Source organism: Poecilia latipinna, unplaced genomic scaffold, assembly GCF_001443285.1.
Source record: "Poecilia latipinna isolate Pla-1442-1.1 unplaced genomic scaffold, P_latipinna-1.0 Scaffold2437, whole genome shotgun sequence".
NCBI lineage: Eukaryota > Metazoa > Chordata > Actinopteri > Cyprinodontiformes > Poeciliidae > Poecilia > Poecilia latipinna.
In genome coordinates, this window is record NW_015115053.1 from 44,863 (window position 1) to 67,915 (window position 23,053).

The window sequence follows — 23,053 nt, forward strand, 5'->3', positions numbered from 1 at the left end:
CTAATTCGGGGGTGTTTTCTTTTTTGTTTGCTGCATTTAATTCGGGGGTGTTTTCTAATTCGGGGGTGTTTTCTTTTTTGTTTGCTGCATTTAATTCGGGGGTGTTTTCTAATTCGGGGGTGTTTTCTAATTCGGGGGTGTTTTCTAATTCGGGGGTGTTTTCTTTTTTGTTTGCTGCATTTGATTCGGGGGTGTGTCTTTTCTTTTGTTTGCATGTTTTCTCTTTTGGTGCGCATTTGCACCTGTCGGTCACCGTAGTAAACACACTGTCAGCATTCAACCGTTTTCTTTTTACAAAACAATCAAACATCACCAGAAAGAAAATGTAATTTGTGCTTAACTGGGAATCTGAACCAATAGAAATATCTCGGTATAGTAATGTAATATTTATTTTACAACGGGCTGCTTACCTTACAGGCAGTAAACACACCGTAAGGAACACAGCAGTTCGCGGACAAAAGTCCCCTGCACTACGGTGTCCCCGGCAGGACAAACATGTCAGCATTGCGGTGGTACCAACAGCACCCTCTTTTGGAACAGTTATGCACTGCTTTGAAATATCTTAAATGTATTTTTGGATAGGAGATATGTAGTTTTGTTTTGACTAGTGAAAACTAAATTTATAGATATCTTAAAAGCAAATAATGACTAGACAAAACTAAATTAAAGATATCTTGAATTGTAATCTTGACTGGTCAAAATTCCTTTTAAGATATCTCTAAATGAATTGGAGATATCTTGAATTACTCAGCTTTTCTATTTAAGATATCTTAAATTGACATTCCGACTAGTCACAATGACATTTCTGATATCTTGAATTAGTATTCTGTCCAGTCTAAACGTCCCTGACTTACGTAGCAAATTGAAAGTTTAATAAAACAATGAAAAATAGAGAAAACGAAAAAGATGTTTGAAAATGAGCCACTTTCCTGTTGAAAATTGTTTGGCGATAACAATTTTAGCTTTTCAAAACTGTTTTTGATTGCATTTGGTTCGTCAGAAATGAATAAACAGGAAATTCTTCGCAGACATCAGAAGCAGTCTTATAGTTTATGAAGTTTTGCTATCTCCGCATTTCCAACATTGTCGAGCTCTTTCTAATTTGTGGCATTTACTGACAATTTTGTGCAGGAAACATAAAATTCTGCAGGCAACTGTTTGGACACCACAAAGGGGCTTCCACGTCATTCTTAATTCAGATATCTAAAATTGTAATTTTGACTAGTCATAATTGTGTTGAAGATATCTTAAATCGTAATTACGGATATGTGTCCCGTCAAATGACAGATCCAGTGACGTCATTTGAGATATCTTGAAAGGAATTTTGACTAGTCAAAATATAATTTAAGATATCTTGAATTATTATTCTTACTAGTCAAAATGTAAATACAGATATCTTAAATTACCATTCCGGATAGTCAAAATGCATTTTTAGATAGCTACTACGGATAGTAAGACGAAACCGAATTTATGTTAAAACGGCTTGCCATACAGGTGGAGCCACCAAGATGGCGGTAGAGTTAGAGGTTCTGCGCCGTGCTCTCAATACTAATACCCTACTTTGCATGTTCTTGTTTAAGCGCTCAGTTAAGAACTTTTCTACTTTGTAAGATTATCTTACTCTCAGGAAGATGCCTGAAACAGCCCAAAAAAGAACCAGTGACCACAACAAGTTAGAAAAACCTGCGCTGCGGAAAAAGACCACGACTATGTTGGAGCGGCTCTTGGCGTTCTTCAACCGGGGGCTGGCGAATGGGATTTCCCGCCGCGCCCGGTTTTCCCAAGTAAGCCTCCTGTTGCCAAGAAGGGGTCAATGCTATGCTATGCTTGCTAACCTGATCGACACAAGAAGTGATGCTTTAGAAACAAAGCTGGGAAATATGTTAGAAGAAATTAAAGATGTCAAAAAGAAAATTAACTCAGTTGAAAAACATGTGGAGCGCAATGAAAAAGATCCAACGTCCTGCTGAATCCGTGCCACTGAGATGGAGCTGTGGTTGGAACGGATGGAGGAGTCACCGTTAGCTTCTCTTTCACGGTTACTTGTGTAACTTTTCTATGTTTCTTAGCGACAAAATGCAGCCCATCGTTATTTATTGAACCCTAACCCAATTAGATAAAATTTTTCGTGGAAAAATTTTATCTAATTGATATTTGGAGAACTGAACGTCTACATGATTATTTATTTACCTGCAGTAATAAATCCTGATCTCGACCATCTAGGACAGACTTCTGACTGATCTCAGATTCAGTCAACAAGGAAACGGTTAACATCCTACCTTCTCCCCTTACAGACCATAAAGTTACTGAAATAATTATCACATTTTCAGACAAAAAACATTCTAGTAATCTTTATGGTCTTAACTGGGAACTTTTTAAATTGTAATCTGGTAAATTTCTCAAAGTTTGGTCGTAAGAAGGCCAAAGCAAAGAGCTGAGGAAACCAAAACTGTATCAAGAATATCTGAACTCGCTCAGTTCTGATTTAAATGACTTTGAACAACAAGAATTAACTGAATTACAAATTAAATTGGATCATTTTTACATTAATAAGAGTAAATGAGCTTTTATTAGATCAAGGAGAAAATGGTTAGAAGACGGAGAACAAAACACTCATTACTTTTTAACCTAGAAAAACATCATTTGGTCAGTAGCTCAGTTACCAGATTAACAACCTGTCACAGATAACCTGGATGATGTAGCTGGATATGGTAGTTCCTTTTATGAAACTTTATCTTTCCAACGTCTGTCAAGCTTCAGTTGATGCCCTGATGATCAGTGGAACAGTTAATCAGATCTCTGATATTGAACAGGAAGGCTGAGATGAGCCAATCTCTGTGTGAGACTTTCTGGATGCTCACATGTCAGAACCAACGAATCCCCAGGAATCGACGGTTTTAGACACTTTGTGTTCGACCTCGCTCCTTTTCTCTGGCAGGTTTTTAGTGAAAGTGTAGAAAACGTTCGGCTCCCTGCTGCTGTCGCTCAGGGTTTAACTCTGATACCAGAACCAGATAACTGGGTCCCGTTTGTCTTCTTAACAATGATGACAAAATATTTGCATTAGTTGTTGCTAAAACATTAAAATCTGTCCTACATTCAATTATTGATGAAACTCAATCCGGTTTTATGACAAATAGGCATATTACAGATAATATAAGGTTTGTTTGGAATATTTTACATTATCCTGATCTTGTTCATTATATTGGTTTTGTTTAGTTTATTTTTAGGCTTTTATAAAGCATTTGATATGGTCAAACACGAGTTTACTTATTTAGTCTGGATAAGTTTGGGTTTGGGAAATCCTTTACTGCCGTCATTAAAACCTTGTACCAAAGCAGCAGCAGCAGCTCCATCAAACTAAGAATCGGCTCCTGGATTCGGCCTCTCAGAGGAACCAGACGGTCCGTCTCCCGTATCTGGTCCTTTAAAGGGATCACTGCTGCTGGTTACTCTAACACAGCCGGCAGATGCTGCTGCTTTATTTATTTTTAACTTTATGTCTATTGGTTGTTTTTCATTTATCAATCACATACAGAACACAGAACAAAACTGTCGACAATAGAAATTACTTACATTCTGACAAAGATGAACAGTTACCGGATGAAACAGCAAACAGATTTACTTTCCTTTTTTTGAGCAGCATTTAGGGCAGTGTTTCTCAACCCTGGTCCTCACCCCCCCTGTCCTGCATGTTTTAGGTGTTTCCCTTCTGCCACACACCTGGATTGTATCTCTGGGTGATTAACAGGTTTCTGCAGTACTTGCTGGTCATGCAATCATTTGAATCAGCTGTTCTGGAATAGAGGCACATCTAAAACATGCAGAGCAGGGGGGCTGAGGACCAGAGTGGAGAAACACTGATTTAGGGTAACAAAGGATAAGAGACCTGGTTCAGTTATTGTTCTCTAGAAATCCAGTCTATTTGCTCCATCTCTTTTTGTAAAGGTCCGGTTGCCGTCTCAGCATGAATATTAACTTTTCCATTTTGTGGGTTTCTTCCTCCAGTTCCAGCCAGTCCTTTAGCATTGGTGGGTCAGGTTGAAGCCATTTCCGAGTGATCAGTTTTTTGGCTGTAGCACTGAAGATTTTTAATAAGTATTTGTCACTCATGTTCAGACCCTCAGGAATAGCAATAACATGGTGGGTTGTTGGAGTTTAAAACCCAAAATTGACTCAATATTCCCCAAACCATCCTTCCAATAAGTCTTGATCTTTATGCAGGACCAGAGAATATGGGAGTGATTTGCCTCTGTGTCCCCACATCCCCTCCAGCATTTAGATGCATCGGGGTTTCTATAAAACTGCTGCTTTGGTGTTTGAAAAAAAACGTAACTAATTTTTCCAACTGAAATCTTGCCAATAGTTTGAGGAGGAGGTTGAAGCAGCGGATTCACACATATTGCCCCACTGATCTTGAAATATTTCAGTATCCATCTCTACCTCCCTAACATAATCTGTTGACTTTCCTTTCCAGGGATCTCAACAATCCATGATAAAGTTTGGAAATAGTGATTTTGCCAGGCCTGTAGTAAGTTTATGAGACCAATTAAATTATCTTGTTAGACTCTGAGATACAGTCTTTCAATATGTTTGAACTCTCTAATGTTTGAATTCTCTAAATTGCAAATATCTAAAGAAGTCCCCTTTTTCTAAATCATATTTTTGTTGTTTGGAAGCTTGGTAGTGTATTTTTGTCCAGTATCCTGCACTGTGCAGTTATTCCTTTCTGTGACCAGTTTTTAAAACTGGAGTCTAATTGGTTGGGGATGAAATCTGAGTCAAAGGCGGCCCATCTGAGAACTCGCATCTGGTCACCCAGGTTTAAGTCGATAGGATAAATGACACTGGGGGATCTAATTTCTTGCTGCTGCTAGTTTCTGATCCCCAATCAGAGCTGTTACTGGAATGTTTCCACACTTGCTTTCCAATCCTTTCCATCCGGCCTCGTAAGTATGATCACACCACTGTACTACTGATGCTGCTTTATTTTTAAAGGATCAGAGCCGAATCTCTTTCTCCAAAGCCTCCGGTCTTTCTCCTAACCCTATAAATGTGAAATAATGTCCATTATGGACGGCTCCATGGCCTCAGTTGAAGGTACACCAGTTAAAAATGACGTTTATTTAGGAATAAATATCACAAAGAAGCTCTCTAAACTTTGACTTGCTAATTCAAAGACTAAAAAAAGACTAACCAGTGGTTAGTTAGAGATGTTTCTCTGCTTACGAAGGCTGAAGGCCTCCAGACTCATTTATGCTGCAAGTTGTTACACCAACAGTAAAAGTCAAGAAGAAATTTGCAAACTGCTTTTTAATTTTGTGTGGAAGAATAAGACTCACTATATTAAAAAGCTACTCTAATGAATTCATATGAAAACGGAGAACTTAACTGTTTTTCTTTATCTTGAAAAATACTTTTAAAATAAATTGAATCCGTCAGCCTCTCCTTGGGCTGCCACCTTATCGTGGTGAAGGGGTTTGAGTGTCCCAGTGATCCTAGGAGCTATGCTGTCTGGGGCTTTATGCCTCTGGTAGGGTCACCCAAGGCAGACAGGTCCTAGGTGAGGAACCAGACAAAGTGCTGCCTGAAGACCCCTTATAACAGAAAACAACTTTGGATCTGGCGTTCCCTCGCCCGGACGCAGGTCACCGGGGCCCCCCTCTGGAGCCAGGCCTGGAGGTGGGGCACGATGGCGAGCGCCTGGTGGCCGGCCTTTTACTCATGGTGCCCAGCCAGGCTCATCCTGAAGAGGAGACGTGGGTCCCCCTTCCAATGGGCTCACCACCTGTCGGAGGAGCCAAAGGGGTCGGGTGCATTGTGTTATGGGCGGCAGCCAAGGGAGGGGACCCTGGTGGTCTGATTCTCGGCTGCAGAAGCTGGCTCTTGGGACGTGGAATGTCACCTCTCTGGTGGGGAAGGAGCCGGAGCGAGTGTGTGAGGCTGAGAGGTTCTGGCTAGAAACAGTCGGTCTCACCTCTACGCATGGCTCTGGTTCTGGAACCAGTCTCCTTGAGAGGGGCTGGACATACTTCCACTCTGGAGTTGCCTGCGGTGAGAGGCGCCGGGCAGGAGTGGGCATACTTGTTGCCCCCCATCTCGGTGCCTGCACGTTGGCATTTACCCCGGTGAACGAGAGGGTAGCCTCCCTCAGCCTACGGGTGGGGGGACGGGTTCTGACTGTTGTCTGTGCTTATGGGCTGAACAGCAGTTCAGATTACCCACCCTTCTTGGAGTCCTTAGAGGGGGTACTGGAGAGTGCCCCTCCTGGGGACTCCATTATTCTGCTGGGGGACTTCAACGCTCATGTGGGCATGTGGGTTCGATGATCGATTTTGTCATCGTTTCATCGAATCTGCAGCCGTATGTCTTGGACACTCGGGTGAAGAGAGGTGCGGAGCTGTCCACTGACCACTACCTGGTGGTGAGTTGGCTCCAGTGGTTGGGGAGGATGCTGGTCAGACCTGGCAGGCCCAAACGTGTTGTGAGGGTCTGCTGGGAACATCTGCCAGAGTCCCCTGTGAGACGGAGCTTTAACTCCCATCTCCGGAGAACTTCGAACACGTTCCGGGGGAGGTGGGGGACATTGAGTCTGAATGGACCATGTTCCGTGCCTCCATTGCCGAGGCGGCTTATCGGAGCTGCGGCCGCAAGGTTGCTGGTGCCTGTCGCGGCGGCAACCCTCGAACCCGTTGGTGGACACCTTCGGTGAGGGATGCTGTCAAGCTGAAGAAGGAGTCCTATCGGACCTTTTTGGCCTGTGGGACTCCAGAAGCAGCTGATGGGTACCGGCGGGCGAAGCGGCATGCGGCTCGGGTGGTCGCTGAGGCAAAAACCCGGGCGTGGGAGGAGTTCGGAGAGGCCATGGAGAAAGACTTCCGCACGGCTTCGAGGTGATTCTGGGCCACCATCCGGCGTCTCAGGAGGGGGAAGCGGTGCAGCACCAACACTGTTTATAGTGAGGATGGTGTGCTGCTGACCTCAAATAGGGACGTTGTGGGCCGGTGGGCAGAATACTTCGAAGTCCTCCTCAATCCCCCCAACATGCCTTCTGTTGAGGAAGCTGAGCCTGTGAACTCTGGGTTGGGCTCTCCAATCTCTGGGGACGAGGTCGCCGAGGTGGTCAAAAAGCTCCTCGGTGGCAGGGCCCCTGGGTGCCAGGGCCCCGGGGGTGGATGAGATCCGCCCAGAGTTCCTTAAGGCTCTCAATGCTGTAGGGTTGTGTTGACTCACGCGACTCTGCAATATCGCATGGACATTGGGGGGCAGTTCCCCTGGATTGGCAGACTGGGGTGGTGGTCCCCCTGTTCAAAAAGGGGGACTGGAGGATGTGCTCCTGTGATAGAAAATTTCGTTTTTAGTCTTATTTCATTTTTGATGGAACTGATGATACTTTTTACCATTTATTTACTGATTATATCTGCTGTGTTTTGTATTTCTGTAAGATGTGTTATTCCATTAAATAAGTTTGCAGATAATGTTTAGATGTTTCCGCAGCCGTGATAGGAGAAGAGACCTGAAGACATCTTGGGTAAAATGCTTGATCTGGTAATTGTCTTAAGGACTGATGTGTTGTACCTTGTTTGACCTGAACCCATGACTAACTGACAAAGAAGAATTAGAAGTTCCTCCTGAAATCCTTATCAGTTCTCTTTCCTGCCATAAAATCATCTCCTCCAAGAGGTGAGGGATAGTTCATGAGGTGGGGGTCAGGATCTTTCTGTGGTCCATCTGGTAGTAGAGATAAAATCACTTTGGGTGGGTCTTTGTCTTGCTGTGACTATATAATGATGTGATATGTGTTCAGGGCTCTTCTCCTGACTGCGCTCAGTGAGACAGGTCTTTAAACGCTTTTGCCTTCGAATAAAGAAACTTAAAGACAAAGATTAATCTTTCTCCACTTATTGAAACAGTTTCTCATTCCTTCATAAAATTTCTACAACACTCCAATTACAGAGGGGTCAGACTCTTAAGCCTCCCTGGCAGGTCTATTCAGGGGTCCGGCGGATAGTCGAACCTCAGATTCAGGAAAAGCAGTGTGGTTTTTGTCCTGGTCGTGGAACACTGGACCAGCTCTACACCCTCAGCAGGGTTCTGGAGGGTGCATGGGAATTCCCCAACCAGTCTACATGTGTTTTGTGGACTTGGAGAAGGCGTTCGACCGTGTCCCTAGAGGGGCCCTGTGGGGGGCTCTCCGGGAGTATGGGGTACCGCGCCCTTTGATACATCCTGTCAGTTCCCTGTATGACCGGTGTCGGAGTCTGGTCCGCATTGCCGGCAGTAAGTCAGGCTCGTTTCCGGTGAGAGTTGGACTCCGCCAAGGCTGCCCTTTGTCACCGATTCTGTTCATTACTTTCATGGACAGAATCTCTGACCAGCCGAGGAGTCGAGGGGATCCGTTTTGGTGGCCTTAGGATCGCATCTCTGCTTTTTGCGGATGATGTGGTCCTTTTGGCTTCATCAGATCGTGATCTGCGGCTCTCACTGGAGCGGTTCGCGGCCGAGTGTGAAGCGGCTGGGATGAGGCTCAGTGCCTCCAAATCCGAGGCCATGGTCTTGAGCCGGATAAGGGTAGAATGCCTTCTCCAGGTCAAAGGGGGATGTCCTGCCCCAAGTGGAGGAGTTTAAGTATCTGGGGATCTTGTTCACGAATGAGGGGAGAAGGGAGCGGGAGATCGACAGGCGGATTGGGGCAGCGTCTGCCGTGAAGCGGGCGCTGTACCGGTCCGTCGTGGTGAAGAGAGAGCTGAGTCAAAAAGCGAAGCTCTTGATTTACCGGTCGATCTTCGTTCCCACCCTCATCTATGGTCATGAGCTTTGGGTCATGACCGAAAGAACGAGATCCTGGATACAAGTGCCCGAAATGGGTTTCCTCCGCAGGGTGGCTGGGCTCTCCCTTAGAGATTGGGTGAGAAGCTCGGTCATCCGGGAGGGACTCAGAGTAGAGCCACTGCTCCTCCACGTCGAGAGGAGCCAGTTGAGGTGGCTCGGGCATCTGGTCAGGATGCCTCCTGGACGCCTCGCTGGTGAGGTGTTCCGGGCACGTCCCACCGGGAGGAGGCCCCGAGGAAGACCCAGGACACGCTGGAGGGACTATGTCTCTCGGCTGGCCTGGGAACGCCTTGGGGTTCTCCTGGAGGAGCTGGAACAAGTAGCTGGGGAGGGAAGTCTGGGCCTCCCTTCTGAAGCTGCTGCCCCCCCGACCCGACCCGGATAAGAGGAAGAAAATGGATGGATGGATCCGTCAGTGTTTTGACCACCAAACTTTTCTAAGTTTGGTGGTCTGAATTTCATTTTAGTTTGTAATTTTGATATAACTCCCAACCAGACTCTCTAACTTTCATCTGCCTTTTCGTCCTGGTTACTCGTCTACAGCACAACTTCTCTCCGCCGGTATTTCATTTGGAACAATAAGGACATTTTATATAAGAAGAAAACTTTATTTTTTGACTCCTGGTTTGCTCCTAACATTATTCTGGTTGACCAATTGTCTAACAGTGATGAGAAATTTCTCTCCAAGTTTCAATTTCCTGTCTCTTCTGGAGGAAACGCTACAGTTTTTGGTGCCGTTTCTACAGACGTAGGTAGGTAAGGTAAAACTTTATTAATCCCCTAGGGAAATTAAGGTTGTCTGTTGCTCACACATTAATTCAGATCCACACAACATTAAAAATCGTACAACCAGAAACATCTATAAAAGGTACACAATATACATACATTAAAAAGTGGTCTAGTAAAGAGCTTAAATACATTAAAATATTAATTACCCCATCTCCCTCCTGTTTCCCTCCCAGAAATCACAGCATTGTGAAGCCTAATAGCCTGTGGGACAAAGGAGTTTTTAGTCCTCAGTTGAACATCCCAGTGAGAGAAGCCTGTTGCTGCGGGAGCTGCTCTGGTTGGAGAGGACAGTATGGAGGGGATGGCTTGTGTTCTCCAGGACTAAACTGAGTTTAGACAGTGTCCTCTGTTCCACCACTGTCTCCACAGACTCCAGGCTCACACTGACCACAGAGCCAGCTCTACGGATGAGGCAATTCAATCTCTGTATGTCCCTCTTCCTTGCACTGCCCCCTTCCCCCAACAAACAATTGCATAGAATATGACAGTAGACACAATGGACTTGTAAAACATGTACAGGAGCTTAGAGCACATATTGAAGGAGGCCAGTCTCCTCAAGAAGTACATTCTACTCTGTGCTTTCTTGTACACATTGTATTGGAAAACCAGTTCAACTTATTGTCCAGAACAAGTATTTATATGTTCTGACCACCTCTACCTCAATGCCATCAATGATGGTAGGCTGAGGCAAGAGGGGCATCCTGTGAAAATCAAGGACCATCTCTTTTGTTTTAGAGATGTTCAGTTGGAGTTTGTCCTGTGGCCCCATGCTCCGAAGTCCTTCACCAGGCTCCTGTACTCCCCCTCTCCACCCTCCTTTGTACACCCCACAATGGCAGTATTGTCCGAAAATGTTTGCATGTGGCATGTAGCTGAGTTGTATTTAAAGTCAGATGTATAGAGGGTGAAGAGGAGGGGCGAAAGAACCGTGCCCTGTGGAGCCCCTATGTTGCTGGTCAGAATGGTGGGCCTACAGTTCGCCATCTTGACGAACTGTGGTCTGTTGGTCAAGTAATCCATTATCCAGCGCACCAAATGGGGGTCCGCTGGATATGTTATTCAGACAGAAGCCAACAGTCGGTTATCGTCCTCCCATGTCATTCTCCTGTTGGTAAAATACGTCTTAACCCTTTTCCTCATAACAATAATAAATCGATTTGTTCCCAGTTCCAGAGGGAAGTGACCTCTGCTCCTGTGGTTGAACCATATTGGAATCACTTTCATATTAATATGTCCTGGAAATTTACCTGGCTGCTCCTAAATCACTTTCTTCTCACTAACCAGATAAAAGATTGTCTTTTAAACTCGTACAGTAAATCTGTCCTGTTAAAGTGCATCTACAGAAGTTCAACTCTGACATTGATGTAAACTGTTTGTCCAGTCGGTCACTCGTTTGTTCTGGTTGTTTCCTCATCCTAAAGGATTTTGGCAACATTTTTGGAACTTTGTTGACTCAAAACTATCATCAGGTTTTCAGTTATATTGGAAAAATGTCTTGTTTGGATTTCAACAAAATGAAAAGATGAATTTGAAGAGTTTCTTTATCAATTTATTAATTATTAAGGCTAAATTTCACCAGACAGGAAAAAAAACTGACTTTTCAGTTTTTTAAATTGAATTCAATCAATTTACAATTCAACCTTCAACTAAACAAAAAGCAAAATCAACAACATGGTCTTCAATCAGCTTGGAGTTTTGGATTATTTATTATGTTAATTCAGTTTAACATGAGGCTCTATGTCACATTTGTCACAATTCATACTATTATTTTCTTTATGCAAGACTATTTTGACTGTCATTTTCTGTCTTTCTGTTTTAATTTATGCTTCCCTTGGCATATTCCTCAGCTAGTGTAGTTTAATACTACACTAGCTGAGCGTTGCTGCTTTGTTGTGTCGCGCTGAGCGGCTAACGTTGTTCCTGTTGATTGAGTGTGAAGTCAGTCCCAGAGATCTTCCTTCTTGTTCAGTTCCTAGTTTATTCCAGTCAGATGAAACCATTTGTGAACAAAATGCAATTACTCCAGGATACATGGCAACAGTGTTAACAATGACTTCACCACAGTGGTCAAAAACTTGTATGCCCTTCGGTTTTCACCACCTGTCACCTCTTGGCTCACATACTGGAGGCCACAGCTCCCTCTAGTGCTGTTTACTGTAACAAAGTTCATTTAATTAAAAAAAAGTTCCTATGTTAAATGTTTTTAACCATTTTATTGGCGGCGTACAGACAGGAGGAGCATTGAGTGGCGGTGAGCCAGAGGTTGATCAGTCCAGGTGAGGTGAGGCTCCCTGCTGCCTCAGCTGCTGCACTTCAGAACATTTGAATGGGAAAATGGGAAAATTCTGCAGTTTTGAAGAAAAAATAATAAATAATTTTTTAAGCTAACTGAAAAATAAATACTTTATAGTACAAACCACAGGGTGAAAATAGCAGGTGAGGCTCTGCCTGCCTCTCCTGACCGCACGTCACTGACCTAAAGAGCCCTTGCATGTCATAATTGTTTAAAGTTCAGCATAAATTATATTTTTTAGCATAAAATGAGTTCAAAATCAGAGGTTTACATACTGTCTAAAGTTAAATCTGACCAAACTTGTAGATTAAAATGATCAGTAATGAAAGAATCTGAAGGAGATTGTTAATTCCTGGAATCTGTTTATTAATAAAAAGATGGAAATTAATAACTGTTGGTTTAAAAATGCCGATGTCCTTCCTGCTTGCTTACTGTTCTGTAACTTTTGGACTGATTGTGACATTTTTCATCCGTCCACAGAGGAATGGATTCCTGGGATCATCGGCGCATCGCCAGCAGCAGGAAGTGTTTCAGAGCAGCTGAAGCTCCGCCTTCACCATCGCAGCACCGCCCCATTTTCTCACCGCTGTGGGACACAGGAGCATTCTGGGTAATGTAGTGTTCATGTTGGAAGTGAGATATATTCAGTCTTGGTTTTTCGATGTTTTCTTTGCTATTCAACACTAAAGAGTCACCTGACAGGTGCAACAGTCTGAGAATAATGGCGTGATGTCACTTCCTGTCATACTGCAGAAAAAATGAAGGTCGTAAGCTTTTAATCAGGACCAATTATCTTTATTCCACCTGTGATGTCATAGTGGGTGTGGTCTATAACGGGGCATGGTCAGCTGATGGTGTAGCTGATTAGGATGAAGGTCACTAGGTGAAGCTGTGATGTCACCGATGGGGAGGAGCCCTTTGAGGTCGTAGTACAGCCACTCTTCTTCGTGCAGACGCTCTGCTCGCAGAACTGACCTGCACACCCAAATGTAACACACCTGTTCTTGTCAGACCCCACCCGCAACACCTAGCTGTGACGTCATACAGCTGTACAGCTACCTGTGGAGTTGCCTGGACAGGTGCAGCGCAGGAAGTCGACGCAGGTGCCACCGTTCTGGCAGAGCAGCCGTTCCGAGTCGCAGAGGTTTTCTGAGGGACAGATTAGAGTTCATCAGTCATCAGCTAGCATAGCTTAGGCACCCAGGCAGCTAACACCAAGTGTACCTGTGCACCCGGCTCCGCCTCCTCGCCAGGTGAACCCAGACACACAGGAGTCACAGCGCCGCCCGGTGGCTCCAGCTTTACAGCGACACAAACCGGAGTCAGAGCAGTGAGGAGACGCGCTGCCGTCCGGGTCGCAGTCGCACTCTGAGGACACACTCAGCATTAGCATTAACATCATTCGCATTAGCTTCATCAGCGTTAGCACTAGTCTCATTGTCGTAGGGTGTTAAACATAAATCAACCAGCAGGTGGCGCCACCCATCAGGATCTACTCTTGTTTTCTCTGCGTGATTTTGCCGGCCGGCTGATGATGTCAGAGACCCAGACCGGGTCGATGCGTTTGGTGGTACCGACCCGCACAGATGTTGTCGTCGTCCAGTGGCAGCGAGGCGTTTCTATAGTAACCGAGGCGGCAGTACTGGCAGCTCTGTCCTCGTGTGTTGTGCTTGCAGCTCACACACGTCACCACATTGATGAAGTCAATATAGCTGCAGCGGTTGGAGTGACCGTTACACTCGCAGTCTGGAGGACACACACACACACACACATTAGAGCCTGGACTCACCTGAAGCCCCGCCCACTGTCAGTAAAACTTTATTTATAGGGTCAAGTGGAACATAATCTCTTAAAACATTTAACAGACAAACCATGATATGGTCAAATAATTATTGGTAATAAAAGGAAAAGAAATGAAAGAAAATATGGAGGAAAATGGAAACAGAAGATTTATGAATATTAATAAGGAAACAAAAAAATAAATAGAAATAAATAGAATTATTCATAGAAATGAGTCCAATCTCTGCTGGCCTTCAGGAAGGGTTCTGGATTTCACTGAGCCGACAAGAACTGTTCCAAAAGAAAAGCTCCGTTCTAGAGGAACTGATCTAGAAGAACCGCTTTAGAAGAACTGCTCCGTTCTAGAGGAACTGATCTAGAAGAACCCCTTTAGAAGAACTGCTCCGTTCTAGAGGAATCGATCTAAAGGAATCGTTCTAGAGGAACTGATCTAAAGGAATCGTTCTAGAGGAACTGATCTAAAGGAATCATTCTAGAGGAACTGATCTAAAGGAATCGTTCTAGAGGAACTGATCTAAAGGAATCGTTCTAGAGCAGGGGTCCCCAAAGTGGGTCCTGGAGGCCCGGCATCCTGCATGTTTTATTCTCTCCCTGGTTTAACGCACCTGGAACAAATGATGGATCGTTAGAGGCCTAAGCAGAATGTTGACTTGCTCAGAAGGTTGTTACCACCAGAGAGAGAATAAAACATGCAGGATGCCGGGCCTCCAGGACCCACTTTGGGGACCCCTGCTCTAGAGGAACCGCTCTAGGGGTCTGGCAGCCGAGTTCTGAAGTGTCATTAATTGGCTTAGGGTTAACCCTAACCAAGATCTGTGCTCCAGAACCAGGACGGTTCTGGAAAGTCCAGTCTGACTGCTGGGTCCAGTAACATCAGAACCGGCTGGTTCTGATCCATTTTAGATGTTTAGCAGAGGAAGTTCTAATCTGGGACTGGATCCAGAACCGGACCGTGTTTCTGGATTCCTGTTGGGGGATCTGGGAGGGAGCTGGTCTTACCCTGGAAGTTGACGTAAATGATTTTGGACAGCTGAGTGGACTTTGGTCCTCCTGGAATCAGAATCTTCTGGATTGCTTAAAACATGAAGTAATCAGAGTAACCATGGCAACAACAGATCAAGGGTCAGATGTCTGACCAGTCATGATGATATCTTATAAAAGCAGCAGCCATGTTGGTTAGTACCTTTCTTCTCAAAGCCTTTCTCCTCCTCTTTGGAAATGGCGACTCCTTTTGTGAACAGACAAAAAATGTTGGTTTTAAATTATTTGGTAATTATTTTACTGAACTTCATATTTAGTTCTTAACAGCCTTCATGTTTAATAACCGGAACCAGGCATCATTGACACACTGCTTCTTTTCTGTCTGTTTCCAGAATGAGTGGAAACCAGAGGATTCCTCTAAGGAAGCAGAAGTAAACTGTGTCAAAGCAAATTGGCAGAGCGTGAAGTACTTCCTTTTGGACTTCAAAATAAGAGATCCATGCAGAGATTCTATAGTGTTTCAAGCTACAACTTGTGTCATGAATGCGCTAAGCTGATAGTAGATCATTTTATGACATTTTCTTAGACTGGAACAATCTTAAGGTTCCTGATCTTGTCATTCTGATCAGTTTATCTGAATATAGAGATATTTTAATGCAATCAGTTATACCTTTCATATCTCTTTCATCTGTCCTTTCTTCTTTAGACTCCTTTTTCCCAGATGCCAATTCTTCGGATGGCTGAGCTACTTCCACCCCAGAAGACTTTTCTTCTTGTTGGGTTGCAGGATCACCAACGGATGCTTGTTCTGAACTAGGCATTGGATTTTGTAGTGATTCGTCCACATCTAGATTAGCACTGAGTTTAGATTGATCCAAGGTTTCAAAACCTGGATTCAATTCCAATTCTCCCCCAGAAGGAGCCGATGGCTCTACATCAGCCCCAGGAGCTGAAAGGGGAGCTGTAGGTGGAGTTAGTGAGGGAAGGGGTGCATCTGTCAAAGCGCCAGGAGTCCTAGAGGACTCTACATCTGGAGGAGGTGTTTCTGAAGGTTTCTTACGAGAAGGGAAATCAGAAAAAGGTATATCTGAAACTGAATCAGGAGAAGGTACAGCCATCAAACTGTCAGAATCTCTAGTGGATAATGCTTCTGCAGGTATTTTCAAAGTAGATCCTACAGGAGGAGATTCCTTTGGCAGAAGTAACTCAGAAGACAGCAAATCAGTTGCAGTTTCTTGAGTTTTAGATGACAGGCCGCCTGGTGGAACGTCTGAAGGTGGTAAAACTGAAGGTACATAAAGGCGAACATCTTCAGGAGGTTCCACAGGAGGAAGCATACTCTGGGCTTTTAAAATGGGTTTAGTTTCTTCAGGAAGAGTTGCTACATCTAATGGGACAGTTTGAGGGGGCAATGGATTGACTAGAATATCTGGAGAAACAGACGTAGCGTCAACTCCGGCTGAAGGTGGAGCGTCTCCTTCCTGAGAGGTTGGAGTAGTTCCAGTTGACAGAGCGTCCCCTGAAGACAGCTGTTCACTGGGTGGAGTGATTTCTGGAATGGTTGCTGGATTCTGGGCCCTGGTTGATGACACTACACCAACAGAAGGTGGAATGACACTGGTCACCAAGTTGGTATTACCAGTCCCAGAAAAGGTGGAGTAAGAGGGTGGTGTCACTGAGCTACTCTTGGACTCCTCCAAATCCCTGGTGTTGGCTGAGATTGTGAAGCTTTTACTGGCTACACTGTAGCTGCTAATGGTGCTACTGGGACTGTTGGTAACTTTCCCCTGGGCTGTACTGATGGGTGAACGGATGTCTGCAGGAAGTCCTATTACACCAGCACTCCTAGCACTACGAGTACTACTCACAGCAGTAAAAACTACAGTACTACTGTCAGATGCTCTGATGACATCTACGGCCATGACAGAATTTGTAGTACTGCTCATGTCAGTCATGGATATAGTGCTAGTCCTACCAAATACAGGGTTATCAGTCGGAACTGGACTATCAGTGGCAGTACTTGTCTCTGCAGCAGTGATAGTCTGTGGGTCAGTGGCAATCGAACTTCTGGCTGCACCTGGTAGAGTAAGAGCACTTCCTGTGGTTGTGTACGTAGTCAGTGAATAGTAAAACATGGACAAAATGCTGTCAGTGGTGGTAGAGGGGCTGGAAGTGGTTCTGTCCGGAAGAGTTGAGCTGCCAGTGAAAGTATCGTCAGTCAGAGTGGGCGATGTCCAAACAGCAGCGTTCAGGTCAGGCTTGGTGCTGCTGTCAGTGGCAGAGGTCGTGATGTCACTTACTCCATCTGGTCCATCAGAAGCTGCTGTCAGAGAAGAAGAGTGATGACTCTTAGTGATTTTGTTCTCTACAAATTCTGGCTGAACTCTGCAGAACATTAAACTGGGAGCTCTCCAGTCTCATTTCCATCCTGGTGTCTTAATTTAGGGGAACTGTGTTGGTTCGTGGGCCGAACTGAGCCGTTCCGTCCCTGTTTAGGTCCAGTTTCTCCCTATCTTCTCCTTCTGCACAAAATTGATCTTTGAGTCATTTTCACACCTGAAAAGGTGATGATGACATCAAGTACAGGTAACAGCAGAGAGATGGCACTCTTACCCCAACATATAACACCACACACTTTCACACATGAACTTCTTTCAGTAATATTTTGGCTTCATATCTCTGATCCTTCGACACAGATCAGGTTCTCTGAGGAGCTGGAGAAAGTCCTCCAGCTTCTCCCGACAACAGCAGCTGATCCTCAGTCTGGAGGAGATTCTCTGACAAACAATCTGCCAATCATCAAACCTTTAAAGATCTGTAAAGTGACCATTGTATTTATGAAATACGAATCATTTTTACAGTATAATTTCTACCACCAACTCTGTTAGTCTGCGTATTTTAACCTGTGGCATGTTGGTGCAGGTGTTAACAGAGGAACCAAGTTCCTCCGCCATGGAAACAAAACCAATTTCTGCACAACAGGAGAAGTCTGAAGTGGAGTCAAAGGGTGGCGTCACTGAGCTACTCTTAATCTCCTCCAAGTCCCAGGTGTCGGCTGAAATGTGGATGTTTTCTCCCACCTTTCTTTGCCTGACCTTGGACTTGCTTGGATTGTTCTGTCAGGAGATGTAATAATGCTCCCGTCTGTGTTCTGCAGAGATCTTTTCTGACCTCTAATGTTTTTCTAACCCAAACGCTTCTGGACAAAAGCAGACGGAGAGCAGAGTCCAGAGGTTTGAGGTAGCAGCTCTACAGCCACCACTGACTGTCTCATCTAACGTCTGATCTCTGCCACTGTTGCATCTTAGAGGTTTCTGTTCAAAATGACTGAAAATGGTCTTTATGGGTGACTAAACTAACTGTTTTATGCAGTTTGTAACTTTTATTTTTAAAAAATTGTGTTTTTTTTAACGCATTTGTTGAGACTGTCGCCATGTCTCTTTCATATAACACATAATCCTCCCTGAGGCTCTAGTGGCGTCTGAAGAAATGCACTGACAAAAACAGTCAGACAGAGCCGGGAGGCGGGTCTTGGTGCTGTGAACCATCCTCATGTATATGCTCCTAAATGTGCTATGGGACAGAAATAACCTACCATTTCAGGAAAACCGCTGTGATAGGTGGCTATGCTAACTAGCCTCAGCATTCATGGCAGGCTCTGTTGTGATGAACAAGCTGTAGAGAAGCAGAGAGGAAGACAGAGGGTCTGAGCAGCACGTACATGAGGTGACTGGCAACGCCAACACCTTTCTGGCTCTGATTGGTTGTTTCTAACTGAGTGGTGTATTTCTGCAGTTGGAATGGGGAGCACTGGGAAGAGCTAATTTTTTTCAGATTATGTCTCATATTAAATCGTCATGGCGACATTTTTAACAAACATGTAAAACTTTTAAAGTTATAGAATGCAACTTTAATGAGACTCAAAGTCATTACTGACGGCATGTCAGGCACCAGCTGCAAAGCTGGTGCTAAAGCTTGGTGTGGAGGTTGAGTAAAGGCGTGTGTGTGTGAGTTAGGTGATTAACCATTAAAACAGATTAAACTCCACCATCTGCTGGTGCTTTAACTCCCAGGAGTCATGAAGGTTCAGGTGTTTCTCTCATGGTGAAGTCAGGATTCTGTAACCATTCAGCCGATTGGCTGAAGCCTCAGAAATCTCACACAAAAGAAAATCACAGGCAAGTAAAGTGAGTTTAGCTGCATTGATTAAAAAATAATAAAATGGATGAATCCTTTAAACAACATGATTAAAAAAAATGATGCAACACTGACAGTAGAGCAGACAGGTGAGGAAACGAGCGATGAATGCTGCTTACCAACCGCGCTTCCTGCTGCTTCACCTGGGAAACAAAAGGTAGGGATGGAGTTCTGTGTCACCTGGTGTGGGTCTATGTATGAGTGTGTGTGGGGGGGTCGTACAGGTGTTGGCGGCGCCTCTGGGCAGGGGCAGGTAGGATCCCGGTCTCCAGCTGCGGGACCTGAAGCCCCCCCTGCAGCGCTGGCAGTCCTGTCCACCAGTGTTGTGCTCACATTCACACTGCAGGGTGGCATCCCGCAGCACACACTGAGATGCATGCAGGTTGCATTTGCACCTGAGGAACAGATGAGCATGGAGCACCAATCAGAGAGGCCTGACCCCAATCCAGGACCCTAACCACATCTCTTCTCTGGGAACCTGCCTGTCCTTTTGGTGGTGAGAAACTCAACATCTGTTAAAACCTGCTGAAGTTTCAGAAGATCCACCACGTCCCCCACGGACCTGACCCCACTTGAGCCCAGTCCCGGGGTTGGACGTAACCCTACCTAACCCCACCACATCTCCAGACCTGATCATTAAGGTCTGGTGTGGTTGTTCGTCGCCAACAGCATGTGGTCATGTGTTTGTAACATAGCTGAGGACTTTCAGATGTACAGAACGTGACGCCTAGTTGAGGGTTGCTGCCGGTGGGCTTTTGGTTGATCACGTCTGTGAATGCCTCAAATGTTTCTAAAATGTAAGCAAGTTCAGGAGTTTGCTTACCTGGCAGGTACGTCAATGTTGGAAACGGCGTAGAAGTACTTCAGTAGGTTATCTCTCTGGACGTAGGTTCCTCCTAGCGCGGGGCGGAGGAGCCGTAGACGGAGGTTGGAAAAGGTAAAGAAGTCTCTGAGACCTTTCATCGTCTCCATCCGGACGTAAAGGGCATCCATGTTGATGAGCTTTGGCCCAGCGAACACACCAAATCGGGCACGCACCTCAAACACCACGTTCTTCTCTTCCTGGAGCAGTTTGAGGTCAACAGAGTTTCAAAGACTTTCCTGAGATTTTATTGTCCCAGTGAAACATAAGTCAGGTCCAGCTACTCACCTTGGCCCCAACCCAGCGGGAGTACTTCTCAGTACAGATGACCCGGGTTAGATTGGTCGGCGCCAAGTCAGAAACTTGTTTAGGTGACATGCCGAAGGCCTCGAGGCAGTCGTCAGCATAGTACTGATATGGCTGCCATGTTGCACCTGCAGGACAACAGCAACTCAGTATCGGGGGAAACATTTACCAGCTGGCAGCCTTCAGCTGCTTCCTGGTGTCGACCCAAAGTTCTTCTGTGTATCTCTGACATCCTCACTAGAAACTGGTGCTGAACTTTGGCTGGTTTTTCTGAGTGACTGCTGACAGGTTACCTTTGTCCATGGATTTCTCCAGCACCATGCTGGTCGGTCTCCCGTATTCAAAGGTAATGATGATATCATCGACCACCTCCAGACTCTTGTTCCATGACAGAGTGATGTTAGCCAGTAGGGGCTCAGGATACCTGGACCAGGTGATGGTTTGCCAATAGGTGATGAGCCCCCCCCTCTCCCTGTCTCCCATCAGCTGAGGAGGGTGAGACAAGTCAGGGCTGGATGCGTCGCACTCGTCGCTGCACAGGTATGGGTTCTCCTGCCAACACATCCAACAAGGCATCAGGTGGAAGACCTTCAACTTTCTGTTTATTACTTCTGTTTATAGAAAGAGCAGAGCTGGGTTCAGGGACTCAGACTTCTTTAGGTCCGACCCGGTCTCTTCCAGCTCTGTCAGAGTCAGTCAGATGACACGACTTCTGGGTCAAGGGTCAACTGTCAGTCTGTGAAAAGACTTTGAAGCTCCCACTACCAAACTACTGGCCTGGTTTTTATTTTAACACTAAAGACAGAGGACCAACCGGGCCTGACCGGACCCACTGAGGACCAACTGGATCAGTTGGGTCGGTTCCAGTCAGTTCTGCTAAGGTGACTGGGTCAGGTGAGTTTGGGTCCAGTTGGTTCAGGTCTGGTCCAGTCTCACACCCCTACAGACAGACTGAAGTAGGTTGTAGAACCGGTATGAAGTGATACGAAGAGGAAAGATGGAGGACCAGTGGGTCATCAGAACCACCCAACATGTGGGTTCTGGTCAGATGGGCGGGTTCTGGTCCTCTCTGGTCCGGCAGATTAACACCGACTCTAATCTGATGAGTTAATCCCTGAGGCTGCTGGTGCCAACTGTCACACCATGGACTGGGTCAGAACCAGAACCAAGGCCAGGTCATATGTGGCTCTGCCCCTGTGGTGGCGCAGGGGCAAAGCATGACCAAAGTATGGAGGCCTTAGTCGCAGATTCGATTCCCGGCTTGCCGACACGTCTTCACCCTCGCTCATTACCCTCTTTCCTGTCGGACTACTTTCAAATAAAGGCCATTAGAGCCAAAAACATAAAAACATGCGGCTCTGTCCATGGTCTCCTCGTGACTCAGGATATGGAGGATCAGCTGTCCATCACAGGGCAATGCAGAGACACTCTGACCCGGAGTTCCTGGACTGAAGACGGAGAACCTGCAGAGTGACTGCAAGGGTTTGAACCGAGGACCTTGTTGCTATGCAACGCCGCTGCTTCTGAGCCAACAAAACATTTTGTTTGACTTTTTTTCACCTTTTGCCATTAACATTTAGTTTTTTTGAGTGTATTTAGCATTTATTAATAATTCAAACATGAAAGTCCCACGGGGACAATTAGCCAGACAGCGGGTCTCACGGCGTCTCTGTGGTGTCCAAGCTGTGGCGCCGAGCCCTGCAGGAGCTCCCCGGCTGACTACTTCCAGTATCAATAATAAATAAAGATTAAAATAATCAGAGGAAGGAATATTCCATGACTTCATTTCAGATCCAAACAGAAAATGTTTCCCACGCCCCCTCTGTCGCCTAGCAACAAGGTCATTCTGCAGGTTCTCTCTGGGGACTCCGCCTTCCTCCTTCAGCTGCAGCCATTGGACCCTGGGGGGCCGGAGGAGCCCCACCCTGGAGAAACATCTGCTGACCAGAACCATGAAGGCCTCTGGTGGAGAACCCGACCCCCACTAGAACCCGACCACCCAGAGGAACGGGGGTGAGGGCAGTACCAACCAGAGTGCAGAACCTCTCTGGGGGGTTTCCACAGGTGATGCCAGGGGGGTCGACTCTGATCTGCATGAACTCCTTCATGTTGGTGGGGGGGGGCTGACAGGGGAGGGCCTGCCGTCCTGGCCCCGCCCCCAAGCTGCAGACGTCCAAGGGGCCGCTGGGCTGAGAGGAGGATGGAGAGATGATGAAGATGATGAAGAGCAGGGGGGGGGGCATGGTGCATCCGAGTTAGTCAGGCAGGAAGTTCATCAGCTGCCTCATTCTCAGGCTCCGCCTCCTCTACCTGGACCGAGTCTTCATGACAGGCTGGGGTCAGAGGTCACCAGGCAAACATCGGATCTGAAACTGAACAACCAGAACCAGTCAGAACCACAGTTCCTCAGTGGACCTTCTAGCAGCTGCAGAACATTTCAGGCCCAGACGACTAAAGTCTCCGACCAGAGAAACTCATCCAGGATTTAGTGGCTCTGATTCCTGCAGCAGGTCAGACTGAGACCAGAAGCTGCAGCTGGAGATCTGACTAGAACCAGGAGGGTAGAGACACCAGCTGGTTCTACACCACCTGGTTCTACACCACCTGGTTCTACACCACCCGGTTCTACATCACCTGGTTCTACACCAGCTGGTTCTACACCACCTGGTTCTACATCATCTAGTTCTACACCACCTGGTTCTACACCACCTGGTTCTACACCACCTGGTTCTACACCACCTGGTTCTACACCATCTAGTTCTACACCACCCGGTTTTACACCATCTAGTTCTACACCACCCGGTTCTACACCATCTAGTTCTACACCGTCTAGTTCTACACCATCTAGTTCTACACCATCTAGTTCTACACCACCTGGTTCTACACCGTCTAGTTCTACACCGTCTAGTTCTACACCATCTAGTTCTACACCACCTGGTTCTACACCGTCTAGTTCTACACCGTCTAGTTCTACACCATCTAGTTCTACACCA

At 45.9% G+C, this 23,053-nt stretch overlaps 1 protein-coding gene across 5 annotated transcripts in view; it reads right to left on the bottom strand.

Annotated features, from left to right (window-relative positions):
* Positions 1–12,259: 12,259 nt before the first annotated feature.
* Positions 12,260–23,053, bottom strand: part of ntng2a (netrin g2a) — a 19,801-nt gene continuing 9,007 nt past the window's right edge. The window contains exons 1-14 of one of the 5 annotated variants that reach the window (XM_015019457.1): positions 22,091–22,585; positions 20,354–20,612; positions 20,043–20,188; positions 19,716–19,954; positions 19,115–19,287; positions 19,012–19,035; positions 15,366–17,018; positions 14,898–14,942; positions 14,714–14,788; positions 13,493–13,660; positions 13,139–13,282; positions 12,974–13,063; positions 12,719–12,889; positions 12,260–12,500 (exon numbers count right to left, since the gene is read on the bottom strand). In XM_015019457.1, the coding sequence (XP_014874943.1) occupies positions 12,759–12,889; positions 12,974–13,063; positions 13,139–13,282; positions 13,493–13,660; positions 14,714–14,788; positions 14,898–14,942; positions 15,366–17,018; positions 19,012–19,035; positions 19,115–19,287; positions 19,716–19,954; positions 20,043–20,188; positions 20,354–20,612; positions 22,091–22,303 (3,360 nt within the window). In that variant the 5' untranslated portion in view covers positions 22,304–22,585 and the 3' untranslated portion in view covers positions 12,260–12,500; positions 12,719–12,758. Of the gene's footprint in view, positions 12,913–12,973; positions 13,064–13,138; positions 13,283–13,492; positions 13,661–14,713; positions 14,789–14,897; positions 14,943–15,365; positions 17,019–19,011; positions 19,036–19,114; positions 19,288–19,715; positions 19,955–20,042; positions 20,189–20,353; positions 20,613–22,090; positions 22,589–23,053 lie in introns of those variants that run through there. The other 4 variants (XM_015019456.1, XM_015019459.1, XM_015019458.1 and 1 more) reach the window with 4 other exon arrangements.